The 11,909-nt window shown below is 41.5% G+C and overlaps 1 protein-coding gene across 3 annotated transcripts in view; it reads right to left on the bottom strand.

Annotated features, from left to right (window-relative positions):
• Positions 1-475: 475 nt before the first annotated feature.
• The window catches only part of WDR59 (WD repeat domain 59), an 82,040-nt gene continuing 70,606 nt past the window's right edge, over positions 476-11,909 (bottom strand). The window contains exons 22-26 of one of the 3 annotated variants that reach the window (XM_055413136.2): positions 10,434-10,584; positions 10,267-10,339; positions 8,992-9,118; positions 8,469-8,611; positions 476-2,573 (exon numbers count right to left, since the gene is read on the bottom strand). In XM_055413136.2, coding sequence (XP_055269111.2) covers positions 2,338-2,573; positions 8,469-8,611; positions 8,992-9,118; positions 10,267-10,339; positions 10,434-10,584 — 730 coding nt within the window. In that variant the 3' untranslated portion in view covers positions 476-2,337. The remainder of the gene's footprint in view (positions 2,574-8,468; positions 8,612-8,991; positions 9,119-10,266; positions 10,340-10,433; positions 10,585-11,909) is intronic. The other 2 variants (XM_055413134.2, XM_055413135.2) reach the window with 2 other exon arrangements.

Below are 11,909 nucleotides of genomic sequence, written 5' to 3'. Positions count from 1 at the left end.
CCAATGAACGCTCAGGACTGATCTCCTTTAGGATGGACTGGTTGGATCTCCTTGCAGTCCAAGGGACTCTCAAGAGTCTTTTCCAACACCACAGTTAAAAAGCATCAATTCTTTGGTGCCCAGCTTTTTTTATAGTCCAACTCTCACATCTATACGTGACTACTGGAAAAACCATAGCCTTAATGAGATGGACCTTTGTTGGCAAAGTAATGTCTCTGCCTTTTAATATGCTGTCTAGGTTGGTCATAACTTACCTTCCAAGGAGCAAGCGTCTTTAGTTGTATTTCAAAGTGATGGTCGACTTCACATTCATCATCTAGTCTCGAAAGTTTTAAGTGCTTTTCAATCACAAGTCTTACTGGAAAATACTGATAACCACCATAAGGCAAAGAGTCAAGGGACTAAAACTGGAATGAGAAACTATATTCTGACATTAGTTTGAGCAGAGGGGGAACAGGAACGTGATTCCATTCAGGAACATGACAGAACTTTTATCTTAATACATATTAGCCAAATTACTACAAATCCCGTGGTGCCATTACAGCAGCATTGATAAAACAAGTGAACAGAAGAGGGTGAACAAATTTGGATTTTCTTGGTCTCCTCCTTTATCCGCCTCCACGGACCTACTGCACCTAGTTATTCAGCCCACTCTGTCGAGTGGCTGACAGCTTACCTCGACTCAGAGCCCAGGGTTAAACCTCTGTTTTCACTGCACAGGATCCAGGCTTCTCTTACGTCTTGGTCTTTCATATCCAGTAACAGAGGGATGACCTTCACATAAGCCTCATCTAAAAGTGTTCTGAAAATGTTTTGAACAAAACCCTCAGTAAGAAATGAATTTATACTGTGATCCTTATACACATGTGCAAGTGTGTATGTATATATCTGTAAACAAGTTACACAAAACAATGTTTACCCTAACTGGTACATTCTGATGTCTCTTCCACTTTCATTTTTTTTTAAATTATGGTTTTTATCCACTACGTTGATTTCACAATCTATTAATGAGTCCTGACCTGTAGTTACAGTGATGTACAAGACTGTCTTATTTTGAGACATGGAGTTATATTTCTTAAGCTAATCAACATGGAATTGTAAAATTCTAAGAAAAAAATATAAATATAAATTTCAGCAATATCGACTCTTTGCAACCCCGTGGACTATACAGTTAATGGAATTCTCCAGGCCAGAATACTGGAATGGGTAGCCTTTCCCTTCTCCAGGGGATCTTCCCAACCCAGGGACAGAACCTAGGGCTCCCACATTGCAGGAGGATTCTTTACAAGCTGAGCCACAAGGGAAGCCCAAGAATACTGGAGTGGGGATCTTCTCCAGTGGATCTTCCCCACCCAGGAATTGAACTGGGGTCTCCTCCATTGCAGGCAGTTTCTTTACCAACTGAGCTATCAGAACTGAGAACATTCTGAAGAACTGGTAGATCCAGATAAACATGGGTGGAAGCCTGTGAAGCAGCCCAAAAGAAGAATGAAAGCATTTATGGAAACTCAGCCAACCTGCACAACGGCAACAGGAGCCTCTCACAGCAATGCTGCCATGTAATCTGAGTTTCCTTTTGCTAGAAAAAATGATTAAAAAAAACCAAACTCTTCAAGTTGGAAAGAACCTTAAATGTCAAGTTCTGTTTTCCCCTCCTGGATGACAAAAGCAAGTCAGCGTTCCTTTGAAAATCTGAGCACTGACTTTGGTCCTATCCCAAAGAGTTAATTTCAATTAGAAGTAGAATTTAAAAAAGATTCACTAAAATATCACCTCTTTTTTTCCCCAGATGATTACTAGAATTTTATTAGCCAAGGGAAAGCAGCTGGAAGAGAAACAGCAAACAAAAAAATACATCTTAAGGATCCTTAAGTACATTACATATTTATAATTTAAGTATCGTATTTTAAAAGGCCATAATCCATCAGTTCATTAAATGCACCAACTTATGTCACAGGTCCACTTGTCAACTGAAGTAATGTCCACTGTCCTTTGACTCAACAGACTGTCCTTTGATTCCGACCTTGATCTCTGTGATTGGCATCAGAAAGGATGCTGTCGATGGTTTGAGGTCAACATCTGAAAGGTAAACACAGCTCTGGAGGCAGGTGTTTCCATCTGCCCGAGTCCTCTTCCACCGACATCCATGCCAGCAACAAACAGCCGGGAGTTGAGAAGGCAAAGGCTCAGGAGCAGCCCACGCCGTGTCAGCCTTTGAGGGGACTGCATCCCAGTCTAGGTGCAGGTGGGCTCTGGAGCCTCGCTCCTGGCAGAGAACTTGTCACCCAGCGTTGATGGGTCCTCTAGGACTTCCCACAACTCCCGAGGGCTGTGAGTTCAGAAAGTGCTTTCAAGCAGGCAGTGGCACCCACACCCAGTGGGACACACCTCCTGAGTCCGAAACCACTCCATCATGTGGCTGGTGTGCCCCCCGTGTCCACAGGTCAGACAGAAGTTGGATGACCCTCGCACAGCCACGTGGCAGATGGCACACTGGAACGTGAAGCCTTTGCAGATGGCGCACTGCGTGCCCCGAACCTCACTCCGACAGTGGCTGCAGTACACGCCAAACTCTGGAGAAGGGTGGAGGTGGCCAAAAAAGAGACACGGTGAGTTTAGCTCTGCAAACGAGAACTGGGCATTGTGAGCAATAAAGATGTATTCATTTGGGAGGGCTCTGTAGGATCTTATTAAACCACTGCTGTTCAATTTTTTTTAATGGCAGAACACCCGATGGCCTCTTATTTCCCTTCCCTAAGGAAACAGAAGCCTTTCACTGGGGGCTCCTTTCGTCTCAGTACCCATAGATATTCATATCTCCCTCTTCTTTCACCCCTTACAGTAGAGGAAGGGTCCTGGGTTCTTCCTTCTATCAGAACCAGCTCCTCTGCTTCAAAACAATAGGCAGTCGTAAAAACGAACCAATAGAGAATTACATAAACAGCAATTAAGGGAAATATTTCATGGTAGTTCCTAGTTAAGGTAAATCCTGAGATAAACCAGTCTGAAACCTTGATTAAAAATAGCTATGTTTTCTTAAGCATAACTTAAAATTTTTTATTGAAGTATAGTTATTTTACATGTTGTTAGTTTCAGGTGTACAGCAAAGTGATTCAGTTACACATATATTCATACTTTTTCAGACTCTATTCTCATATGAGTTATCAGAATATTGAGTAGAGTTTCCTGTGCCATACAGTAGGTCATATTTGTTATCTACCTTATATATAGTAGTGTATGTATGTTTCAAGCTCCCGATTTATCCCTGCTCCCCATGCTTCCCCTTTGGTAACCATAAGTTTGTTTCAATAACTGTAAGTTTGTTTCTGCTTGGTAAATAAGTTAATTTGCATCATTTTTTAAAAATTATGTTCCACATGAGTAATATTATATGATATTTGTCTTTCTCTTGTTTGACTGCCTTCATTTAGTATGGTAATCTCTAGGTCCATCTATGATGATACAAAAGTATTATTTCATTCTTTTTTATGGCTGAGTAATATTCCAGTGTGTATGTATACACACACACACTACATCTTCTTTATCCATTCATCTGTCGATGAACACTTAGGTTGCTTCCATGTCCTGGTTACTGTAAACAGCACTGCTATGAACACTGGGGTGTTTTTATCTTTTCAAATTAGGATTTTCTCCAGATATATGCCCAGGAATGGGACTGTTGAATCATATACTAGTTCTATTTTTAGTTTTTTAAGAAACCTCCATATTGTTCTCCACAGCAGCTGCATCAATTTACATTTTCACCAACAGTGTAAGAGGGTTCCCTTTTCCCTACACCCTCTCCAACATTTATTATTTTCATTATGGCCATTCTGACTGATGTGAAGTGATACCTCATTGTGGTTTTGATTTGCATTTCTCTAATAATTAGCAATGTTGAGCATCTTTTCATGTGCCTTCTGGCAATCTGTTTGTCTCCTCTGAGAAATATTTAGATCTTCTGTCCAGTTTTTTGATTGAGTTGTTAGTTTTTTTAATATTGAGCTATATTGAACTCTTTGTAGATTTTGGAGGTTAATCCTTTGTTGGTTGATTTGTTTGAAAATATTTTCTCCCATTCTGAGGGCTACTTTTTCATTTTATTTACAGTTTTCTGTGCTGTACAAAAGCTTTTAAGTTTAATTAGGTCCTATTTGCTTATTTTTGTTTTCATTACTCTAGGATGTGGATCCAAAACGATATTGCTACAATCTATGTCAAGAGTGTTGTGCCTATGTTTTCCTCTAAAGACTTTTATAGCATTCAGTCTCACATTTAGGTTAAAATCCACTTGAGTTTATTTTTGTGTATGCTGTTACAGAATGTTTTAACTTCATTCTTTTACAGGTAGCTGTCCAGTTTACCCAGCACTACTTATTGAAGAGGCTGTCTTTTCTCCACGATATATTCTTGCCTTCTTTGCCACAGATTAACTGGCCATGGGTGCATGGGTTTATTGCTGAGCTTTCTAATCTGTTACATTGATCTATATTTCTATTTTTGTGCCAGAATAAAATACCTAGGAATAAACCTACCCAAGGAGACAAACGACCTGTTCTCTGAAAACTATAAGACACTCATGGAAGAAATCAAAGATCAAACAGATAGAAAGATATAGCATATTCCTGGATTGGAAGAATCAATATTGAAAAAATGACAATACTACCCAAGGCAATCTATACTTTCAATTCAATCCCTATCAAATTACCAATGACATTTTTCACAGAACTAGAACAAAAAATTGTTTAATTTATATGCAAACACAAAAGACCCTGAATATCCAAAGCAACCCTGAGAAAGAAAAAATGGAACTGGAGGGATCAGACACCCTGATTTGTAAATCAAAGGAGTATGGATTAAAGACTTCCTGAACAACTTCAACCCCAAACCAGACTTTAAAGTCCTTTGTCCAGTCCAAGGAACCCAGCACAACCTTTCGAACAGGAGATGTCAAAAGGTCTAGCTGATTGATGGACTGACACATCAGTTACATGCCTCTGTGATTCATTCACCTGAAAACTAATTTAAAAGACAAAGTGCAGGAGGCCATCACTAATCTTTCCCTGCATGCCTGTAGATCCTCTGAAAAATACTATAGATTACCCAAACAGTATTTCGTGTCTGTACTTCATGTACATGCACCAAGATAATCCATATTAAAATAATCCTTTTATTCAACATTTAAATCTATGTATTATTTTGGTTTGTTTTTATTTAACTGAAACTATATTCACACAACTTAAAGAATCAAATTATTCTATACATTGTATTATCAAAACCAGCATTCCCTTCCACTCCCACACCCATCACTCCCTAGAGGAAATTCTTCCAACCCATTTAACTATTCCTTCTGTTTTTATCTCCCTATCTCTACACGTTTATAAAATTTATTTTTTTTAAATTTATTTATTTTCAATTGAAGGATAATTGCTTTACAATATTGTATTGGTTTCTGCCATATATCAACAGGAATTAGCCACAGGTATATATATGTCTCCTCCCTAGTTATTTCCTAATTGTCATATTTAAGCGCTGTCTATTGACCTTCCCCAGTGGAAGTTCTTTCACTCCCCAATTTCCCCAACCAGACTCATGGACCACTTGTTCCTCTTCTTCCCCATGCAGCTCTATTATCATTTGGTTGGATTAACATTGCTTTTACATTATTTCTCTAAGTAAGTATTAATCAAGTCAAACCACACACCATGATGACTTCCTTTTTTCTTGCACATTTTGTTTTTCCTAGAGTTAGTGTTGTTTTTTCATTTGCTTAATTATGTACTTATTGATAATTTATCTCCAAACATCTGAATCTTTTCGAAATACACCGAATACTGAAACACGCTAGGTATTTTTTTCTCTGGGACAACACTCTGAAGCTCCAACCTGGACTGGTGTGTCTCCAGGTCTGTCACGTACATCTCCCTTCATCATCGTCCTGACACCCTGGTTTCCTGGCTTTGCATCTATTTCTCCTCCTTAGATAGGCTAAAGGTTTACTCTAACTCTTAAAGGATGACCTGGGTACAGAACTCTAGGTTAGATTCTAAGGGATTCTAAGAGAATCGTTTTTTCGAGACCAGGGAGGCACTGCTGTACTGTTGTTATCCAGCTTCAGGATCTAGTTCACTGCTCCCAAGAAGTTTGATGCTATTCATATCCCTTTGCAGGCGACTCATCTCTCTCTGGAAACTTCTAGGATCTTCTCTAGACCCCCGGGTCTTTCGCCATTCATATTCTAGCTATGCAGCAGCCCCTTTATCGGGAAATGTGTCCACCTTTGCTAGACAGTGAACTTCCAGTTTTCTGCTAGGGCAGGGGAAGGGTGAAAACTGCTTTGCAAAATAGGACTGGGGATCTGGGGACCCTATAAAGGCCATCATGCAAGGCTCCTGTTTCTGACCTCACCTTCCTGCTACTTGCAGAAGTTCTGGGTACTTGCAATTCCTGAAACATCTGGGGGTTCTGCCATGTGTGTTGGGCTTCCCTGGTGGCTCAGACGGTAAAGAATCTACCAGCAATGCAAGAGACCTGAGTTTGATCCTTAGGTAAGGAAGATCCCCTGGAGAAGGAAATGGCAACCTATTCCAGTATTCTTGCCTGGAGAATTCCATGGACAGAGGAGCCTGATGAGCTACAGTACATGGGATTAGTTACATGGGGTTATCCATGTGTGTTACTGTTTTTCTGCCTGCCAGTTCAGCGTTCAGCTCCCTTTCGGTAAAATCAGCCACCACTATCTGTAACCCAGGTCCCAAATTTTATTGCCAATATTACTTTTCCTTGCACAGCTGTGTCTTTTCATAAAAGCTCTATGTAGACACTTCAGCAGGGTCTGGGGGAGAAAGAAAATCAATATGTGTTCAGTCTATTCTTTATGTTTCTCTCTTATATCACTCTTTAGAAAACATCTCTTCTCTTAGCTTCTTTCATATCAATAGTCTTGCTTTTCCTCAAAACACACTGGTATCTCACTCAAAGTCTGTTTCTGGTTCTTTCTCCAAGACTCAAGCTCCAACTACTGGTTTCTCTCAAGGCCCAGAATCAGTGGGCTCTTTTATTTGACAGCCTATTCCGCCCCACAGTTCCCAGGTAAATGCACTCAATGCTCACAGCATGACTACCATCAACATGTTAAAATATTTCCACATTCCCAGTTTTAGCCCTAAACTCTCCTTTAAGCTCCAGACTCATATCCAACTGTCTACATGATTTCTACAGTTTGAACTTCAACATTTCCTACTATTCCAAACTGAGTTTTCAATTTTCTTCCAATCTTTTCTAATCTTAGAATATGGCATCGCCATTTCCAGTTCAAGCTGGAAACTTAGGATCATTTAAGCTTTGTCTCTTCCTCAAGCCCACATCCAACTTGTTAGTAAGACATACTGATACTGAGCCTACCTCTGAAACGCATTTTTACTTCATCCATCTCTCTCCACCTCCACTGATAACGCCTGAGACCAGGCCGTCCTTCTCTCTCTGATCACCTTAACAGGCTTCAAATGCCTTTTCCGCCTCTACTTCTGTCCTCCTCCAATCCTTTCTTCCTGTACCAGCCAAAGAAATCCTCTTGCAGTGGAAACCAGAACACACCACTTCTTCCAGCTGTCTGTTGCAGGGTGGAGCTATGCTTCCTCCCTGTTAGTTTGGCCTCACTTCTCCTTTTTTTTGGCCGCACCACACAGTTTGCAAGATTAGTTCCCTGACCAGGGATTGAACCCAGACCCACAACAGTGAAAGTACAGAGTCCTGAACACTGGACTGTTAGGAGAGTCATATCACTTACTTCTTAATGTCCCTTGAAACCCATCACTGGACCGAGAATACAGTCCAAGTTCTTTACCATGACTTTCAAGTCCCCGACTAACCTGTGGTCTAGTTTTACAGCACTCTTCTCACTCACTATGTTCCAGCACACTGGTCTTCCTTCGCTTGTTCAAAATAACAAGCTGTTTCCCCTACGGGGCCACTCCTGGGTGGGAGGCCATTCGTGAGACTCTCCTGCTGCAGACCTCGGCTCCTCAGAGAGTCTTCCCAATGCAGCTCAAAATGTGTGCTAAAATTCTCCCTCCCAGCCCCACTGACCCAACATCCTTTTTGCTTGCTCATGAATACTGATCACAGCTTGTAATTATTTTTCTCCCCCACTGGCCGAGGAGTTGCCACACAGGAGGAGTGTGCTAGCACTGAGACCAGGAGGAGTCTGATAAATGTTAGCTGAGTAACTGAACCAATGCCCTACTGCCAACCAATATCTGAGGACTGCACAGACAACGTCTTCCTTTACAGTGAGAGTGTAACTGTCTCATGAAATGCCAGGGTTTTCAATAACAAAACAGACTCAAAATACTTCAGAAATTTCCACTTATAAATGAGACACTCGAACTTCATTCCAAGGATTATGTTATGGACACATTACAGAATCTTTCAGAGAGTGATGAGAACAGAAAGAAATTCATATTTACCAATGCCTTTGTGAGGATCAGGAGGACAGGAAACAAACTTCAGCACTTCAGCTCGTTTCTCCCTCAGACCCCAACGGTAGAGGATTTCTCCATAGCATTTCTTAAAGTCATCAAATTGCTGGGTATTAGCGGGGTCCAGAAGCCTGGATCAAATTCAAAACACATCTGGTCAGTTCCTTTAAGAGAAGCAAGTTTGATGCCAAATGGCACTTAATATACCTCTCTTAGGGCTTCCCTGACAGCTCAGACGGTAAAGAATCCGCCTGCAGTGCGGGAGACCTGGGTTCAATCCCTGGGTTGGGAAGATTCCCTGGAGAAGGGCACGGTAACCCACTCCAGTATTCTTGCCTGGAAAATCCCCACGGACAGAGAAGTCTGGTAAGGTACAGTCCATGGGGTCGCAGATAGTTGGACACGACTGAATGACTAAGCACACCATATACCTTTCTTAAAAGCAAGAGTCCCAATGTGGGAAGAATCTAAACATCACAGACCTACAGCTCCTGGCTGAGAAGGTTATTACCTTTTATTTTTATCATGCTGATCACGTTCTCGCTCACGAGGATCACTGTAGGTCAGACTTCCAAAGCGGATTTCTTCTGGTGAGGACTCACCCCAAGGTGAAGATATGTGTTCTGTTTCTCTTCCCACTGAAGAAAATCAAATAGGAGGGGAAGATGGAAATCAGAGAAGGCATGGGAAATAACCTGAAAACTCTCATGATGCACATGTGTCCCATTTACTTCCTGGAAGGAAAATAAGCTAAGTTGAAGATTCTGAGAAGTCCGAGAACTAAACAGAACACTTTCCTAGCCTTACCTTTCTGTCTAGGTATTTACTATTAACGTAACTTGATAATTAGGTACACATACAACGATTAATCAAATTATAAGAGTGATATAGATTATTAGGTAGGCATTACTTATTTTAAAAAACTCTTTAAATGGCATGAGAAAATGCTCATGATAAAATAAAAAATGAACATAAAATTACAAATATAGAAAGATCTGCCCCCTCCCCCGCCCCCAACACACACACACACACACACAGAGACTGGAAGGAAATGTCCTGGAATGTTAACAGATATTATTTATTTCTAGGTGGGGAAATCAACCATTAGTATTTTCTCCACCAACATTTGTTTTCTTCACTGGGCAAATAGTACTATGTAATCAACAAAATTAAAATCATTTTTAAAAAGAAATCTTAAAAATCCAGAAAACACATATACACCTACTATTAAGTAGACCTTCACGGCCAGCTGGGACTGGGCTCAGCTTTACTTCTCTATCCTGAAGGAGGTTCGTGGGGAGAGGGAGGTAACAGGAAGTGGCAGACTATCGGGGAAGGGGCTTGTACAGCATAAAGGATAAGGGTTGGGGCTTGGCGATGGACAATGGGAAGTCCCACTGTCATTTTCTCAAGGATATAGGGTGGAAAGTAACCAAGCAATGCAGAGAGACAGCAGAAACCAGCCTGCTCAAATACAAAAGCCCATGTTTCAGCCCTTGCTGACTATGGTATCTCCACCATACTCAATTTAAAGATCAATGAGGGGACTTCCCTGGCAGTCCAGGGGTTAGACTTAGCACTTTCACTGCTGGGACCTGGCTGGGAGATTGAGACCCTGTAAGGTGCACAGTACAGCCAAAAATTAAAAAGTAAATAAATACATACAAGGCAATGAGAAACAAGGGAAAATATGAAGAATAGTCATCAGCTAAAGATCACATATTAAATCACACACCACATTGAAAGTATAAAACCTCTGCATCAGCTAAGGCAGTTCCGTACTGACCTATGTTCCAGCCACCAGTGTTGAACCCTGGGTCGGACAAGCTCGAGCAGGAACCTGAGGATGTAAAGCTGGGCTGCAATGAAAGCGGGAGCAGCATGAGAGGCCGCTTCCTCTGACGGCTGACCTTTGCAAAAAGCCAGATTCAGACCAGGAAACCCCCAGCTTACATATCGACTGTGGGACACCACAAGGTTAGCTGAGCGGCTGGGAAAAGGCCCGAAAGGGTTTGGTATCCCCTGCGGTCGAGACTGGGCTTCGAACACGCTGCAGAGCATGGCCAACGTCTGCACGTCCCGGAGCCGGCAGTAATGAGCCAGTCTGGAGAGAAAGGGGCACAAGAGAAGCCGTGAGAAGGCGCGGGGGAATGATGACTGTTGTGACTGTGGCAGGCTGTTCCCATTGGGGAAGGGAGGGAGAACTGTTTTAAAAACTAACTTTATTGAAGTGTAGTTGATTTACAACATTGCGTTAATTTCTACTATACTGCAAAGTGCTTCAGTTATACATATATATACATTCTTTTTCATATGCTTTTCCATTATAATTTATATAGAACAGATAAACAATAAGGTCCTTACTGTACAGTACAGTGAACTATATTCAGTATCCTATGATAAACCATAAAAGAAGGGAGAATTCTTGATTCTGCCTCAAAAGCCCCCATCAGGAACAAGAGCTTTCTACAGATCCAGCAGCTTGATCAACTTGTTTTGGAATAACACATAACAGAGTATATCACACATGACCTAGATAACCCATCTGAAAGCTCCTGGTAGGCATTCAGGCCTGGGCTCAGACTTGAATGAAGTTTCTCCAAGAATCAGGGAGACTCAACTCACATCTGAGTGAAGCCTCCCCAACTCCAAGGAGGCATCACACTGCTTTCTGGGGGTTTCCTAGTCCTCCATTCATAAAACCTAAGGCTACATGAAAGTGCTCAGAGAAATGGGGAGCAGGTCAGACTCCAGAGGTGGCATTATGAGTCTGAGCTATTAAATAAGAACAACAGGGAACAGTTTTATTACCTCTTAGGTCCTCAATTCCCCTTTGCTCCTTTCAGGACAACTGCCCCAGAAGGTGAGGTAGAGATCCCAGGAACTTGGCATTTGCAATGGAATAGTATCGATACTTTCCTAACAAGCAAAGTCTAATAGTTTTAAGGTGTTTTCACACTCTCATGAGCCTAACAGGAAGTGGGTAGAACAAACATCATTATCCTGTGTTACCATGAGGCACTTGAAGAGTGAGCAAGCATCCCAGATCTCACCTCAAGTAGGTAAAGCAAACCTCCACCTGAAGGAAGGAGAGCTTCTCCATCTTTTCAGGACCTGGGCCTCGCTGTTGTGGAGGCTCCAGTGATTTTTCCTGGCTGTAAAATCATTTTGCACGTTGTATTTCCAGTTAGTCATACTTTAGTGCAATAAATCTAAGTATTTTCATAAACTGTCTAGTAGGGTGAACACATTGTGGCCTTTGGAAAACACAAAGCCAACATGCAGTTCTCTAACCTGCTCCCAAAAGCAAGGTTCTACAGCACCCAAAAAAACTTTCTACCTCAGGAGCTCTGTGTTCAGACAGATACGACTTCTGGGACAAAACATAACTCTCTCAAGGATATCTGAGTCTAAAATCCTCGTTATAAA

The sequence above is a fragment of the Moschus berezovskii genome, chromosome 22 (assembly GCF_049115385.1).
Source record: "Moschus berezovskii isolate FMDL1 chromosome 22, NW_MosBer_1.0, whole genome shotgun sequence".
In the NCBI taxonomy this organism is placed as follows: domain Eukaryota; kingdom Metazoa; phylum Chordata; class Mammalia; order Artiodactyla; family Moschidae; genus Moschus; species Moschus berezovskii.
This window is presented reverse-complemented; position numbering and strand designations above follow the sequence as displayed.